The sequence below is a fragment of the Eupeodes corollae genome, chromosome 1 (assembly GCF_945859685.1).
Source record: "Eupeodes corollae chromosome 1, idEupCoro1.1, whole genome shotgun sequence".
Classification (NCBI taxonomy): Eukaryota; Metazoa; Arthropoda; class Insecta; order Diptera; family Syrphidae; genus Eupeodes; species Eupeodes corollae.
In genome coordinates this window covers 136,058,789-136,075,929 of record NC_079147.1, presented here as the reverse complement: position 1 = coordinate 136,075,929, position 17,141 = coordinate 136,058,789, and the positions used below count along the sequence as shown (strand labels likewise).

Genomic DNA, 17,141 nt, shown 5'->3' with positions numbered 1-17,141 from the left:
ACAAAACAAAATTCAGTAATTCAGTATCAATAATGCAAATGAAGGTAAAACAAAAATATTAATTTATTGAAATAAAAATATATAATGAATTTAATTTAATCCTCAGATAAAGAAGAAACCAACAAGAAAAGTGGAAGCCCCGAGTAGGAAGCCAGCAACGCCGACATATTTATTCTGGAGTGAATAGGTACAAATTGAAGGTAAATGTGTTCATATTAATTATTTTTTGTTTTGTTTTTTAGTTAAAATTACACTTCTCGACAAGACTTCCTGGCAATCAAATCGCTCTATTCTAATGGTTAATATCCTGTTTTTCAACACTGTAGGAATGAGAAAGGCCGATTACAGCGAAGGGATCAATGTCGCAGAAGACTGAAAGCTTCGCTTAGCTATACAAGTCGAGAACTCAAGAGTTGCTATAAAGTTGAGGAATCTCTTTACTTGGTGGGCATTCATAGCCAAGCCAAATACAAGTTGAATCAATTGCTGCGTGTGATAGCAGTAGCACATTTACGTAATGTTACAATGCAAAGCACTTTTTTCAGCCAGCTACGGATAGGCGAAAGATCGCAGTGTATGCAAGTCCTTCCTCATCATGTGAACAATAGTTAATTTAATCTACAGTCAGTTTTTCAAGACACCACCGAGGATTCGCCAATTGATCTGTTTCTATGTTATTTTTTGCAGAAATTCACATTTGAATATCTTCTTTTTACATTTTTTTTGGAACTCTGTGATGTATTTGGTAAGGATGTGTTTATTAATAATAAAATAAGAACTATCTTAATTTTCGCTTTTTCTAATTTAAATTTTAGGTCTCTGGAATTCAATTGAAATACCTTCCTTCATTCATGATTTATTGCTTTCGATTCTGTCAATATCTTCAATTCAATTCAAATCCGAATCCAATCTATCAATTTAGGCTCTTGAAATATTATGTTTGTAATTGGAAAGCTATTATATACATACATAAAAGGCTTTTCGAAGCTACCAATTTTATAAAATAGTTTTTTTTTCAAAAAAATGTTTCATGATTATCAAAATCTATAATATCTGCCTAAAATATTTTCTTCCTTTACAATATTTTACTATTTCCTATAACGAATTTGTAGTCTTAAGATTATTACATCAAGTTCTTGTAATATATTGAAAAAATACAAAAATAAATAATATAATATAAAATAAAATCGGAGTTGGTTTTCGTAATCAGCAATTCAGCATCAAAAATTAAACGAAGTATTTATTATTTATAACCACAAAAAAATTACAATCTAGTTTTTTTCAAAACTTCAGGTAAAGTCAAATGCAGACTTATGAGTCTTTCATAAATAATAAGAAATTACGAAAACTAAGTGAAATAGCAAAATGATTTGAGCTGGAGCTAAAAGCAAAGATATGTACTTTGCAAAATAATCTTGCAATTTAAAGTTAAGAGATACGTCATGTTTTCGAATGAGGTTCGAAGTCAGGATATCTTAATCCTCTCAAAAAAAAAACGATTGACTAATACTATTGACCACATGAAATCACTAAGAATTACATACGAACGTGATGAACCAAAACATAGGAATAGTATTAAAAATACCAAGTTTTCAATTTTGTTAGATTAAACATATGTCTGAATAAAAAAAAAAATAAAATCTACTTAAAGCAGCTTATTTGTTTTTTTATTATTATTTGCTGAAAACGAAACAAAAAATAAAAAAGGAATAATCCACTTTGATAATTGACCTTCAAAATTTAAAGACCAATGTGCAACTGTATCTTCTCAAATCCTTCCCTATTTTCCTGACGCTCGCACTTAACAAAACATAAAAGATTTTAATAACCCCTTCAAAGCCTGAAAGTTATTAAAAAACGCATTTTTAAATAATATTTCCTTAAATATCAAAACTAATTTTATTATAGCTTTATGACATACTCGTAACACATATACGGCTTTTAGAGGCTATCCAATTTCATGAAACTCTTTTAAACTTTAAAGACACATGGCAAAACTTTCAATATATAGCAACATCAGTCTTTCGCAGCCGATCTTTGAAAAGTACCTTCCAAAACGAATCGCAAATCTCTCAAGATACCGCGCAACCCTTTCGTAAAACATTCGAAATCGTTTTTATTAATCCGGTAATACGATAAAAATCTTAAAACATAGCAAACAAATTGTATTTTAATTTTCGTTACTTACGCCCTATCGCCAATATCTATTGAATTAGATGCATTTGTCAGCATACAACTTTTTTACATCATACTTTTGCTTTTAAACTTCGAAATTGCAAAACTGTAGAAATGAATACAATACTCATAATTTGTTTGTTTATTTTATTAAAAGAACTAAATAAAATTAAAACAATTTAAAGAAGGAAACAAAATAAATTATACAATTTATAACAGTCAATCAAAATGTTTTTTTAATATACAATTTCATATAATGATAGAACCCTGAAAACAATTTCACTTTATTTTCAATTTATACTTAGATTTAATTTCACTCAATTTGGGAGCTGTAATATACATTTTAAAACCTATAATCTATAATGAAATTGAATTTTAAAAACAAAAATTATACCCAATTACATACAATTTTGAAAAAATTAAAACTTCACTTAAAAACTAAGTACTCCACGACGAATCTTTACTAATCATGGAAAGATTCTTAGCATATCGTCAAATCAACCGAACGGCAGAAGTCAAATCGACTAAGCTTCATTTTGATTTGTAGCTGAAAAAGAAAAACATCAATTAGTGCCTTTGAGTTTTGTTGTTAATTGGAACTTACTTTGAAGTATTCTTGCCATCATTCTTTTACGAGGCAAATTCCAATCGGATATTCTCACTACGTGAAGGTTGCCGGCTCGCTACTATTTGCGCAGCAACTCTTGGAACATCATTAGGGCAATTGGTAGGGGCATTCTTGTATCGATGCCAGTTACTTCTAAACAGAAGCTTTTGTGATTCAATAGGCATTAAGAATTCCTTTAATTCAGCTTCTTTTTGTCAGCCTTTAAGTTTCTTAAAATTGCAGGGAATTCTAAAATAGTACATACAAAACTGCTCAGATTATTTTGTATTTCATTTTTTAAGAAGGCTTACCAATGATTTTCGACTCCCGTCATTTAGGTGGTACTATAATTGTCGCAACAAGTTCCTTCTAAAACGGCATTCGTATCACCTACCTCTTCTATGTAGGCGGTGTCAGCTTCGGCGGCAGCAGTAGCCGCTGCCTCGCATTTACACTGATGTTCGCACACTGTTGCAATGCAAGAGCCCCGGTTGGTACTCCGGCTTGATGACATTGGGTTCGCATTGTCGACAACGCAGAGATCGCTTCCGCTAGGAGTAGTGACTATAAAGAAATTAATTTTCATTATATAAGGAAATCTGAAATGGAAGTTGACTTACTTTTTTGATGTTGATTTTCTGTGTGAAAATCGATGGATTCAACTCGCCGACATCGTCAGTAGCTGCCGAGAGACTGATGTGAATCTGTTTGGCTTCTTGGGGATTCTTGTCGGGCCAGCTCATTTGCCTCCGAAAGATTGCCACCGTTAAGCCAGTGCGATTCTTAGGACCAAACTAAATGGATTTGTTGTAGATTTAAAATTTAAACTCACGTACAGTCACGGTTGGAAATTTTTTTGAGTATTCCTGCGATTGTATTCTTGTTTTTATTGTTTATTATTAAGCCAGTGCAATCCTTAGTGTTTGAATTGAATTCACTTAATTTACAGTCAAGGCTGAAACTTTTTGGATTGTATTCTTGCTTTTCTTGCGTCTCTGGTAGTACTCCTTACACCTAGAAGATGAGGATTAAGCTAGTTGGCAACGATATGACTGTTTCGATACGTACTTACGAAATTGATCGAAAAGGGCGTTAGCGGTCGACTATTGCATGGCAAAACTTCCTCTTGTACTTGTATCATTGACTTGGTGGTGTTTTTGCTGATGGTTTTTGATGGCGACACCTCCACCGTAAACACCTGCGGCAGCTATGGACATTGAGAACACAATCTGTATCTGTCGTTAAAAACATTAATATTATTTTTTAAGAGAAATATAATATACACAAAACTTGCCTGCAAATCAGCACCTTGTTGCTTTGTCTCCCAGATTTCTTCAAGGAAAATGCTTCCTGCATTATAGTATGTTATTGGCAGCATCTAAAATGAAAAGACAGACAATAAAATAAATCGATTATTATTGTACCTCCTTCACTTCAATTTGACTTACTTTTTATTTAATTAAGTGAACTTGTATATCCTCTCTTTATTATAAAGATTTTTGGTCTGAAAAATATCAAATTATATTAAAAATCAGAACAATTAACAAATACTTACTCTTAAAATCCGAAACCCATTGTTTTGTTTTGCAAAATTGATTGTAATTTTTGACAGGTCACAAAATTTCCATACATTTCTTTATAAGGGAAATCCCCCATTTTGCTTTTTACTTGCGACATATAGGAACTATATGGCAAGTTTTGCATTCGTGCAAAATTTCGAACTCGAGATTTTAATCAAACATGATATTACGATGGTAGAGAAGTCGAAAAAAGTGGGTCCCGCGATTCCGTCCGGTCGGTTTTGTCTGTCTGTCCACGCTCCTACAGCCTAAACCGTTGGGTCGATGGAGTCCAAACTTGGAAGTTAAGGTTTTGGGCAGATTCGCGTTAGGCGTTTTTTTCATTTTTTTTTTTTCAGATCAAAACTAACAGTGGCCCCCATACAATTTTTTTGGTCAAAAACCGAAAATTCAAATTTTCTCAAAAACAAACCGATAGATTTTTTTTAAATTTTCTCTAAAATTTTATTTTTTAACTTGGCTTCTTTTTATAAGAAAACCATATTTTTGTATTGCTCAGGAAAGGTACCGCTCATATAACCGTTATTTTGTTTTTTAATTTTCTCAGCAACTTATGAACTGATTTTAATAATTTTTTTTCTGAATAAGCTCCTATATTGCCTTAACAATATTTAATTAACAAAAATGCAATTTTTAATTGTTTGGATTTTTTAAAAAATATTGAATTTTTATTTTTCAAAACTCTATATCTCAAAAACGGGTCAACAATTTTTTACGAAATTCAAACTTAAGACGTATATTTACAATCACTAAACAACTGCATTCCAAAAATATTTTCAGAACAAAATTGGAAAATTTTATATATAAAAAATTAATTTTAAAAAAAACCGCTCTAACGATTTTCAAAATAAAAATTTGAAAAATCAACGGTTTTTTTATTTATAAAATAGCATTTAAATTTTTATAGGCAAACTTATTTTTCAGGTAAAATTTTGAATCTTTAAATATTATTTTTTAAATTATTTTTAGGGTGCATGAGCCCGAAATATCGCATTATTTTGACAAAATTGTAATTACATTCCTAACTTTCATCCAAATTTGTGCATTTGGTACACATTTATATGATTTATTTAATCAACAATCTATTTTAAAGAGTCTATCAAGAAGTATTATCTTGGTAACTTTGTATATATGATTTTAAAATATTATTCTTTACGAAAAAGGTTGTTTCACATATGATTTACTGGCCTTCGCCTATATAAAAAAAAATAAATACTTAGTACCTACAAGTTAAAGAAACTGGCCAGAGAGAATATATGTATTTTCTATTAGAATCACTTTTTCAACGCATACACATTGAACCTATTTATAAAGGTATTACGTACAACTTCTACAACTACTGCTTACGTGTCACTTCTTAACAAAAATTCAAAACGCACAAGAGCCTGACTGTAAACAACACATGAACAGCAATTTCTTGTACTTGTTCGTATGCTTGTTTTTTAAAACTTTAGTGAAAAAAATAGACTAAACGTAATAACTCCATGTTTGCGCTGAAAACTTGTAGTAAAGAAGGAATGTAGTATGTACCTTCTAGCCACCAATAACATTCCTTCATTATCATCATAAACATGTCCTTATCTATCTATCTGCATAAAGCTAAGCACGCCAAGTGAACTATTCTATGGTCGTCTTAGACATCTACCTGCTACCTAACTACACAACCAATAGGCGATCGCCTTACAATTTAAACATTCATGGTCTGCCTCTTTCTTATCTTATTTATTTTCCATCCTGGTTCTTCTAATATGAAATTACAATAAAGCTATCTAAAGAAAAAAAGCTTTTAAGGAAAAAGTTGAATCTTTATAAAATGCATTGTAGCTTTATAGGTAATAGAAACCATTTTTCATATACAAAGATCGTACCCAAGTAAAACAAGACTTATGAATGTAAATAAAAACAAATATCGGTAAAAGATCCTAAACAGCTGACTTAAGCATGCAAAAGTTTGTTTCATCCCCTTATTAGATACAATATTAAGCCATTTTGTTTGTTATATAAAGTGCGTTGATATAAATATAACAAAAACAAATTCATCAACCTTCATATGGAAGCTCTTTATGTGAAACTCAAATAAAATGAAGGAAATTGTGTTGACTTTTTGGGTCGAAAATTAATTACCTCCCTTATTCTGCTGGCTGCTTATGGGAATGGGAATAATATTTTTCTCTCGCTCCCGCTGAATTTCTCCACTTTCGATACTAACGCCACGCCAACGACTCGGCATCTGGTCGCCCTAAAAGTTTCTGCTCATGAGAGTACTATTGTTTTCATATACCTACAAAGATCGTGCGGTTTTTTTGACAATTCAAATGGCATTTACATCTTTGAAGCCAAACTTATTTTACAGGTATATTTTTAAATCTCATATAAGTACTTTTTTAAACAGACTCTTTGCATACAGGAGCAAGTTCGTGCGACCCAGTCGTGCATTTTATTTTCACCACTCACATGTATTCACCGATAGGGAATTTGAGAGAGTTCACCTCGAATAAAATTTGAGGGTGTTTCAGGTAGGACGGGTACCGGTCGGGACTCTAGATAGTATATTTCCTCTATGGCATGTCGGCTGAACTTAACATGATATATCCAATGGAGGATGGCAATCTCATGGATTTCTGCAATTTCTGTGTTCGATTCTGTATTTTAAAGAGAACGCTTACTTGAAATTGAGCAGACACCTCGTTCCTCTAAATTACTTGTTGCGTTGATTGATAGATATGTTTCTTTTTGGGTATAAAAGCTAAACCACAACCACTCGTTAAGTCGGTCGGGATTTTGACCAACTTTAAGATATTTGGGGATATCGTATGTCATAAAGCGTGACCAAAGAATTTGCAAAACGTAATGTAAATTCAAACCTCGGGCGTAGAAAACTAAGTTAAGATCAGAAAATTATAATTACAATACAGTTGTCAGTGTTACAGGAACTAGATCTATTTAGGCGTTGAGCTCAAGCTTACGATATTAACGATCTAAAGAGAGCACAAGGCATGAATTAACATTTCAGATTACCTCATTAAAGTCCATTGTTTCTATTCAAACAAGTGATTGTGGTTTAGCTATAACTATGATTGATTGAAGAATATCCATAATGAAAAAAGATTTTCTTAAAACGTCTCTTATAGCCTTTTCACACCAAACCCAAAACCAGGTTTTCAGCTAAATGTTTTCGAAAACCCGAAAATCGTTCACACCGAACATTTACACGTTTTCATTTGACATTTAAATTTGTTTAACACCGGCTGTCAAATTTTGTATTGATGAACAAATTTGTGAGTAAAAAGTTTTGTTCTTCTCAAATTATTTCTGAAAATAAAATGAATTCTAACCAATTCAAATTGATTTTAACGTAACACTGAAGTTCTGGGGACGGGTGGAATGGGGTCACGACATGAACCAACAAGAACTACAAGCTCGATTGACTGCAGCTGTCCTCTTAGTTCACTTTAACCAGTTAAAACAATTCACTGAGGAAAAGCTAATTGTGTAGAAAATATATCATAGAATCAACAACAAACAAAATTGTTACAATGAAAATTCATTTTCTTTCTTCACAACAAATTCAATCCAAAATACTGAGCTTATGACTACTGCTTCTGTTGGCCAAATGTGTCTTCAGAATGGCCATATATTGTGGCCGTCCGAGCAACTGATAGGCGGGGTTGAGTAGATTGTGAACGATTTCGTGTAGGTCCTTATGGCCGGAGCAGAAAAGGTCAGTTCCTAGTTCCAGATTCGTACCAAAATTACAATCATCCAAAGCTATCACTGAAGCTATTATGATAGGCTGCAATTTCTCTATGACTATCTCTTTGGCTTCTTTGTTTGAGGACTCGCCTGGTTTTTCCAATTCACTGAGGATCTTCTTAATGTTGGCAGGCTGTTCATCAAGTTGCGATAGCCCACTGTTGTGGTTTTATTCACTGGAACAACGATTCCCACATTGTGGAGTGTTTAGGTGCAAATTCTCCTAGCGCGCTGCGACTTAGCCTCCACCAGAAATTTTCTTTTATACATATACTCCACAAATGAACTTACCGCCTTTTTCATATCTCCAAAATAATTGTGATTGGACTAAGTTACCGGAAAGTCTTTCTCCAGGTAGTAAGCGAAAGTGTCGAGTTCGAAAAATCATCCCTTGGAAACGTCATTACGAACTATGAGCAAGTCTTCCTCGTCCTTGGGGTAGTCACGAAAGTAGCCATAGTGAATTCCGGTTCCTCGCTTAACAATGAGCGTTTGAAACTAGGGAGGTTCATAAAAGAACCACCAGTGCAGCAAATAGTCACCGGGGCTTTTTTTCTCCTTCCCTTTTTTCCTTTTCCTTTCTTTTTGTTTTTTTTTTTTCTCTTTCATATTCTTTAAATAAACCAAAAAGAAATAATTCTTATTTTCAAGGAAATTGAATAAATAATATTACTTACCACGCCAAATTTATTTCAATTTATTTATTTGTTTTGACAGCATCCATCAGCTGTTTTGTTTACATTAATTTGAGCGCTGAATGTTTCGAAAAGATTGTTTGTTTAGTTCAACTTTTGCATTGCTACTAGTTTTCGAGAGGTTTTATATGAAACTTGTTGTTTACGAAAAATTGTGGTTTAGCAAAAATGTATGGGAAAACTTGAGTTTTCGATGTAGGTTTTCGGCGAAAACGGGGTTTAGGACTTGGTGTATAAAGCCTATTAATGGGCATTTCGTCAAGGGCCAGTTCCATCACATAAAAGTAAGGCTACAGTTAAGCTACTTGCTACTTGAGGTCTTCAAATATCAAGGGAGAACTTGAAATATCAAGGGAGGCCTTGAAATGTCAAGGGAGTCCTTGAAATATCAAGGGGTCTGGAGACTTCAAGGAAGGTCTGGAGATTTCAAGGGAGGTTTTGAAATACAAAGGGAGGTCTTGAATATTAAAGTGAGGTCTGTAGGTTTCAAGGGAGGTCTTGAAATATGAAGCTTTTAAGAATATAAATGCTGTTTACAAAATATATATCCCAATCAATACACCGAAACCCAAACAATAACTTGTCAAAACTAGTGTTTCACATCAGAATCCCGTAGTAGGTGTCGGCCCTTAAATTTTCTTATAGGATTTATGGGGTTATATTTCCGAATAAGCCCTCAACGAACGTATGCATTTCACGTCACTTTTGTTCAATGACTGAACTTGCTGTCAAGAAACAAGAAAAAATCTTCGTCAGATCGTCACTTTATTCACTGCAAACGCAAAGTGCAAATCTTAAAACATTCTTTAGTCATTTATATTTATTTTGTAAACTTGTTCGTATCTAAATATTCGTATTAAAAACTATTTTTTAAACAATCCATAAGGTAAAACAACGTAATTATTAGCATTCTTCAGTTCAAAATTATATTTAACACCGGAAACTATTAAAATCGATTTCTTGTTTATCTTCATCAAACAAAGTAAAAGGAGCGTTCGCTTTCGGTCATTTTCATCGAGACTTAATTCTGAAAAGAAAGAAAATATACCAATATTACTTAACTCTAAAAAGTAGTTTCCTTTGTAGACATGACGCACTCAGTGCACGCTGAAAGAAGTATACACGAAATGCTTAAAGATACCCCGCCGATGAATGAAAGTGGCAGTGCTATTCATTCGGGCACAGAAGGCAGGCAATATAAGCCACCAAATAGTTTGCCACTGCGCAGCAATCATTCCGGTTAGTTAGTTTTTTCTTGTCCAGATCACTTTCAAAACATTTGTTATTTTGATTAATATTGTTTTTTCTGTTTCAATCGGAAGCCCCGGTAACTCCTATGAGTCCAAGCAGTCCACAAAATGGCATCGATACGAATTTTCTTCGAACCGGAGCGTCGAAAATTGACACCATTAAAAATTGGAGTATATCAACTTACAAGTGTACGCGCCAAATTATGCTGGAAAAACTGGGCAAATCACAGCGAACTGTTGACTCTGAACTCGAAGCTCAAATCGAGCAATTGAGAGAAACTCAAAGGAAATATTTGTCTATATTGCGTCTTACCAGAGCGTTTAGCTCACATTTCCATCATGTAGTTGTAACGCAACATGCCTTGGCTGAGGCTTTCTCGGATTTAGCCCAAAAAAGCCCTGAACTGCAGGAAGAGTTCACTTGTAATTCGGAAACGCAAAGAAATCTAACCAAGAACGGAGAACTTCTGTTGAATGCTTTAAACTTTTTTACATCGTCTGTGAACACATTGTGCAATAAAACAATTGACGATACTCTGCTGACTATTCGTCAATATGAAACTGCAAGGTAACGTTTTTAATTTTTTTTAAATTCATTTTTAGGAGAATTATGATAACTTCAACATAATGTTGAAAAATTAAGTTAGGTTACCTTTTTATTATTTTTATTGTTTAATTAACATACAAATGAAGATAGTTCTTTTTTTTAAGTTATCATCTTTCTTTTGGACATTACAGATTTAAATTATACGTACCTACATATATATTCACATTGTACATACATACATAGGTTTATTCTAACTACTTAACACTTCTCAATCAGGTATTGTTTTTCCTTTAGAAATAATTAATAGATCAATAATTTTTCAATCGAGGAAATTTTACATTTTATTGCTGATGCGTCAAAAACAAAAGAAGGGGTTGGTGGAGGTGTGTACTTTTAACGACTGAAATTAAGTTTCTCATTCCGCCCATTCCCAATCATTGTAGCGTGTTCCAGGCGGAACTTTTGGCGATAAAGGAAGTCTTGTCCTGGCTTAAAGAAAACGTGATATCAATATCTGATATCCGTATTTTCTCAGATAGCCAGGCCGCTATCAAATCTCTGGACTCTGTCTCTATAAACTCTATAATAGTTCATAAATGTCGATCATCTCTAATGGAGATGGCACAAAAGTTTAATATTCACCTTAGCTGGGTGCCGGGACATAGAGACATTCCAGGTAACTGTAAGGCAGATGAACTCGCTAGAAACGGTACAGTGCAGTCCATCCTACCACGTTTGGCACACAATGGCATACCAATCGCTACTTGTACACTGTTGCTAATGCAAGACGCTGTGAGGAGGGCAGGCACCAGGTGGAACAACATCACCACGTGTGAAAGTCACAAACATCATCTGGCCAACACTGGATTTAAAACGTTCAAGGTGCTTGCTCTCTCTAAACAGATCGCCTATAAGCTCGATAATAGGTGTCATAGCCGGAAACTGTCTAATAGGAAAGCACGCCACGAGACTATTCGTATTCTCAAATGACTTTTGCAGAAGCTGTATAGACGAGGAAGAGGAAGAAATAGTTCTTCATCTTCTCTGCACATGCCCTGCTCTAGCTCGAAAACGCAAGAATTACCTAGGAGAATTCTTCTTTAAAAATCTAAACGATCTAAATCATATCAGTATAATCAGCCTCTCACGTTTCGTAAGGTACTGAAACTGGTTCCATTGAGCTTATGATGAAGCCTCAAGATTCAATTGGTATCACAATGGGCCATTAAACTGGCCTAAGTGTGTCCGTTTCCATCTTGGACAGCCACTTCAACCTAACCTAACCTATTGCTCCAAGAAGAATGGTCAACCTTGTTAATTTCGGTTAAAATGATGATATTGATAAAATATAAGATGGCATAAACCATTACGGGACCGTAATTGAAATTGACAAAATGTCTATTTTATTATTATTGATTGTCATTTCCAATACTATATTTTGAGCTATTTACATATTGAGTAACAAGTGCTTGCCGTAATGTGAGAGATACATTTGATCTTTAGACAAAGTCTATAGAGATTACAAACAGACCAGAAGGGAAAACATTTATTACCTAATTTTATTTTTAGGAAAACCTAACAAGAAATAGTCCTAACACATAGTCCAATCGCGCGATCTTGGATGCAACGCCACAAGTACAAATTCCTTGAATAAATTGTTTGTTTGTTGGCTATATGGAATGTAGCGCAGTCTTGTTAGAACCAAAGATCGTCCACATAAACATCAAATTCACGAAAAGTCATTAGCGTTCCCCATTGACTATAAGCTAACGTTTTAGCCGGCCTTATTCTTGAAAATAAGGTTTATTGTTGAACAACATTTTTGTTATTAAAATTGTTATTTCCGAAACGTGCCAAGCGCTTGATGGTCGTTCAGATACAATTCTTGAAAAAAAAACTTCGCATAAATGAAGTGGCAGCTTTTAAATAGGCCAACTTCGATAAAGTATTTCCATATTGAAAATCACACGTCTAAAAAAGCAGCCGTTATTTTTCTGTAGCCTACATATGTAACATTTTTCGTATTTAAACTGCTTTGTTTTTGTGGGTGTGTTTTTATTTTGAAGAAAGTCAATTGCTTGATAGAATTCCAAAAACCACTTTGAAACTCGATCTATTTGATTTTTTTCGTATCTGTCCGTACACGAATGCGTTAAATAGCATCGTGTTCTGTGCCTTCATTAACCTTACAGCCAATACGAAGCCAAAAATTATGTGGCTCATAAAAAAAAATATGGAAACTCAACAAATTCTGGTTATTTTTTTCAACCGTTCTCTCCGTGAAGGTTGCTTTTTAAAACAATGGAAGAGTTCCTTTATTTATCCCGTTTTTAAATCAGGATCCAAAAATGATGTAACCAACTATCGTCCGATTTGCAAAATATCTGTGATCCCTAAGCTATTCGAAAAAAATAGCATGGTTTTATCAGTGATAGATCAACTACAACTAATCTTATAATTTTTAGTAATTATGTACTCAAAGCTCTAGAACAAGGAAACCAATGTAACGTGGTGTATACTGATTTCGCGAAAGCGTTCGACAGAGTTGATCACTCAATATTAATTTCCAAATTGCATAACATCGGTTTTCATTCCAATTTATTGTCATGGTTTAAATCTTATCTTACTGGCAGAATTCAATATGTCCGCATTAATAATGTTACTTCCAACCCTGTATTTGTTACTTCCGGTGTCCCACAAGGAAGTAACTTGGGCCCTCTCCTCTTTCTCTTGTTTATCAATGATATTCCCAGTTGTCTAAAAAATTGTTCTTGTTTGATTTATGCTGACGACCTTAAATTATTCCTGCGCATAAATTCTATTTCCGATTGTATAAAGCTGCAGAATGATCTTAATAATCTTTCCGTTTGGTGTTCTAACAACGATCTTCATATAAATGTTTCTAAATGTCATAGTATGTTATTCTATCGCGGCACCTCTCCAATTATGTTTTATTACAGTTTACTTGGGTCAACCTTAACACAAGTCACTGAGAAAAAAGATTTGGGTGTAATCTTTGATTTAAAATTCGAATTCGCTAATCACATTGACTATATTATTTCTAAGGCCAGTTCTATGCTTGGATTTATTTCCAGAAACGCTAAAGACTTCTCTGATCCATATACTCTTAGAGCCTTATATTTTTCATATGTTCGCTCAGTTTTAGAATACTGCTCATCTACCTGGAATCCTATGTATAAAACTTATTCGGCGAGAATTGAACGAATTCAGAAACGCTTTACTAGAATTGCAATTCGGATGTTGCGTTGGAACACGGATATGCCTTCATATAACACCAGGTGTTTGTTGTTGGGTATTCTATCCCTAGAATCACGACGTATTTATTTCGATGTAATGCCTGTTACAGATTTAATAAATTATAAAATCAATTGCCCTCACTTGCTTTCGTTGATTGGCTTTCATGTTCCTTGTCGTGAATTACGTAATAATCGTTTATTTTGTGTACCCTTTCATAGGGTCAATTATGGAATCAATGAACCCTTAACTCGCTGTTTAAGACAAGCTAATTCTGTTTGTAATGCTATCGATTTTAATTTATATTTAAGCAGGGACTGTCTTAAATAAAAATTGTTATTAATAATAAACTTCGGTGGTTAATGTTAATTGTACATTCTTTTTTTTTTTTGTTTTATTTATTATTATTTATATAAACTTACCTTTGTTCTAAGTAGTCTTTAAGAGCTGTGTCTCTGCTTGATAAATAAATAAATTTCTCATTGGTAAGGGTTGCATTTGAATTTCGCTTTGATACATACCCAAGGAAATACCACAAATTAAGTATACTTATGTACATTTGTGGTCATGAACATTGACTCGAAAAAGGGTCAATAGTTGCATTTATAACTCTCTTTTCTTATTCAGTCAAAAAAGTCATTGTCATATAGGCTAGAGTAAAATAGCCCAGTAAGCCAATAGGAACTAAATGTATCTTAATCTAATTAATTCCGAATGAAAACGTAGGTTTATTATTTCTACATATTAAATGTTTGACCAAATTTTCCAGCCACAGTGAGGTTTTTATATTAAGTAGAATTTTCTTTATTTCCAAAAATATTAAAAGATTTTTATAAATTTAAAATATGAGTCTTTCTCTTGGGTTTTTCTCAAGTTAATTTTGAAGTAAACAACTTAATTTTCAACCTTTCTTTTTATAGAGTTGAATTTGATGCCTACCGAATGGACTTGGAAAATTCAAGACCAGAAATACCACAGAGCCCAATATCAGAAGAGGCGCAAAAGAATTTCCTACGACAAAAAGAACTGTACGAAAAACTAAGAGCAGATGTGGCTGTAAAGATGCAGTTTCTTGATGAGAATAGGGTAATCTATTTGTTATTTAAATTACATGTAGATTTTAATAATTCTTTTAATTTTTTTCTTTTATTTAAGATTAAAGTAATGCACAAGCAACTAGTGCTTTTGCATAATGCTATTGCTGCTTATTTTTCAGGGAATGCTATAGCTCTAGAGAGTACTCTTAAGCAATTTAACATAAAGGTAAGCTTTCGGCCTACATCCATATTGATTATAATGACAACTATACGTTTTGTTTTTGCAGTTGAAATCTCCAAACACATCAACAGGTTCTTGGCTAGAGCAGTAGTGTTGAATGCAATCTCCACCGCGAGTATCAATTTACTTAGAAAACAAAAGTATATCCCATCCAAAGTTCCTTTGGGAACAGCACCCGAATTAAACATTTTTAACTCCATGTATGTATGTTTTAATCTTCTTAACTGAAATAAAAGAATAAAAGACCTCTCGCGAATCCAAACAAAAATAAAAACATACAACAAAGTCTTCAATGTAATAATCTCACATAACACACATACTTCGTTGTCCATTTGTACATTTTTTAACGTAAATTTATTCTAGCTAGGCTAGAAATTTTTTATAAAAACAAAAGGAATGATAACACCAACAAAATCTGAATATTTTTTGTATTAAATATGCTGGCATTCCATAGCAAAATGCAATCGAATTTTTACATGGCAATTAACAAGCATTTTAAATTCTCTTTTTTTGGGATATCGAATTCCTTATTTTTCCTTCGCCAACGGATTTCACAGAATATGGTACCCCTTTCCTTGCACTTTGCTGCTGATTCATTTCGAATATTATTTTATTTTTGTTTTGTCATCAGTATTTGCAACCCCCTTGAATTAAGACAAAAGAAAAACAATGTTTAACCTAGTCAACGTATATAATTACATTCTGTAAACATGTAACTTAATAATTATAATTAAATATAGTAATAAAAATTATATATCGATACAAATTTAATTGTTTAAGTTCAATTCTTTTCCAGGCTTAAGTCCTTTAGTTTAGTGTGAAGCTGTTCTTCTTCGTCTTCTGCTTTGAACATTTCCTAAAATTGGAATATGACTTTAAATGGATTTAAATGATTGTTTTGCTTACACTTACAGGATCGTAGATAACTTTTACAATAAGCGAGCAACTAGGACATGTAGCAACTTCTTCGCCTTCAATTAATTCGTCCTGAAATTTTTATTTAATTCATTAAAATCAAAAGCACAATAAATTCTCTTTGAATTTAAAAGGCTTGCCTTCGAAATTTGAAATCTATCGCCACAGGGACAGGGGTAATAATACATTTCTTCTTCTTCGTCATATTCAAAATCTTCAATTTCAACTTCGTCATGATAAATACTCATCGTTTTGTTTTATAACATTAAAAAATTATAAATAAATTCAGAAATATTTAAAAATCGTTGGTCTTTGGCAATTTTTTGCTTTGATGATGTTTTTAAGAAGACACATGTTATGACTTATAGGATTTTTTGCAGCAGTTTTCGGAAATGTCAGTAGAGTGACGTCAAAGAAATGACATGTGAGACGTTTGTGAACTGAAAGAATTCAGATAAATTTGTTTGGTTAAAAAAACAGCGTTCAAAAATGTAATTTTGTTGCCCGTTGTCTACAAAGGGGCCAGCTATCACCCCTGTTCTTATTTTCGTTCGAATTTCCAAACCGACCACTTTCGAGTTTGTTTAGTTCTCTTTTCCGTATTGTTTGACGTTTTATGTATTTCAGGGTGTTCTAAAAAACAAACGGATCTACAAAACGCTAAATATTTGACGTTTTCTATTCGGTTGTATTTTTGTTGGCGAAAACAGATTCGGTGGAACAAAAACGTAAGTTTTTTTATCGTTTTTTAATAAAATTAGAGTAACTAAACCTATTTTTACAAATAATAAATGAAACTTGGGGGAAAGCATACAACACAGCAACAATTTGCAATATTAGTTGAGTTTATAGAGAAATATCCTTACCTTGAAAGAGGGTGGGTTAAAACAGATAATAGAGCCGAGCATGTGGATAGATTGTGGAAAGAATTGACGAAAGACTTAAATGCTTTAGGACTCCCAAAGAGAGATGTGACTGGATAGAAAAAAGTAAACTATTTGCCTCGAATTTGAAGTGCATTTTAAAAACGTTTTTGTATGTACTTTACAGGTGTGGTCGGACTACAAAGTGTTTATTGTTGATTTT

At 33.1% G+C, this 17,141-nt stretch overlaps 2 protein-coding genes and 3 long non-coding RNA genes across 7 annotated transcripts; 2 read left to right on the top strand and 3 right to left on the bottom strand.

Annotated features, from left to right (window-relative positions):
* The first annotated feature begins 25 nt into the window (after nt 1-25).
* On the top strand, nt 26-1,164 carry LOC129941406 (uncharacterized). The gene is made up of 4 exons (XR_008780855.1): nt 26-44; nt 107-200; nt 243-745; nt 816-1,164. It is a non-coding gene; the product is annotated as an uncharacterized LOC129941406 (long non-coding RNA).
* A 1,224-nt stretch (nt 1,165-2,388) lies between these two features.
* LOC129940220 (uncharacterized) lies at nt 2,389-4,017 on the bottom strand. Its single transcript, XR_008780636.1, has 4 exons — nt 3,403-4,017; nt 3,094-3,346; nt 2,780-3,031; nt 2,389-2,722 (listed from the first exon to the last, which is right to left on the bottom strand). It is a non-coding gene; the product is annotated as an uncharacterized LOC129940220 (long non-coding RNA).
* A 55-nt stretch (nt 4,018-4,072) lies between these two features.
* LOC129940221 (uncharacterized) lies at nt 4,073-4,377 on the bottom strand. Its single transcript, XR_008780637.1, has 3 exons — nt 4,338-4,377; nt 4,231-4,286; nt 4,073-4,160 (listed from the first exon to the last, which is right to left on the bottom strand). It is a non-coding gene; the product is annotated as an uncharacterized LOC129940221 (long non-coding RNA).
* Nucleotides 4,378-9,535: 5,158 nt separating this feature from the next.
* Nucleotides 9,536-15,906, top strand: LOC129940888 (arfaptin-2). Of its 3 annotated transcripts, none has more exons than XM_056049409.1 (6): nt 9,536-9,696; nt 9,897-10,049; nt 10,133-10,628; nt 14,783-14,948; nt 15,018-15,125; nt 15,187-15,906. In XM_056049409.1, the coding sequence occupies exons 2-6, from the start codon at nt 9,899-9,901 to the stop codon at nt 15,229-15,231; spliced, it is 966 nt and encodes a 321-aa protein (XP_055905384.1). In that variant the 5' UTR covers nt 9,536-9,696; nt 9,897-9,898; the 3' UTR covers nt 15,232-15,906. The 3 variants fall into 3 exon arrangements, with proteins under 3 accessions (XP_055905384.1, XP_055905387.1, XP_055905385.1); XM_056049412.1 differs by having other exon boundaries at nt 9,539-9,696; nt 9,885-10,049; XM_056049410.1 differs by having other exon boundaries at nt 9,539-9,696; nt 9,794-10,049.
* On the bottom strand, nt 15,813-16,465 carry LOC129940889 (diphthamide biosynthesis protein 3). Its single transcript, XM_056049413.1, has 3 exons — nt 16,196-16,465; nt 16,053-16,127; nt 15,813-15,996 (listed from the first exon to the last, which is right to left on the bottom strand). Exons 1-3 carry the CDS (start codon nt 16,301-16,303, stop codon nt 15,922-15,924), a joined length of 258 nt encoding a protein of 85 aa, XP_055905388.1. The 5' UTR covers nt 16,304-16,465; the 3' UTR covers nt 15,813-15,921.
* Nucleotides 16,466-17,141: the final 676 nt, after the last annotated feature.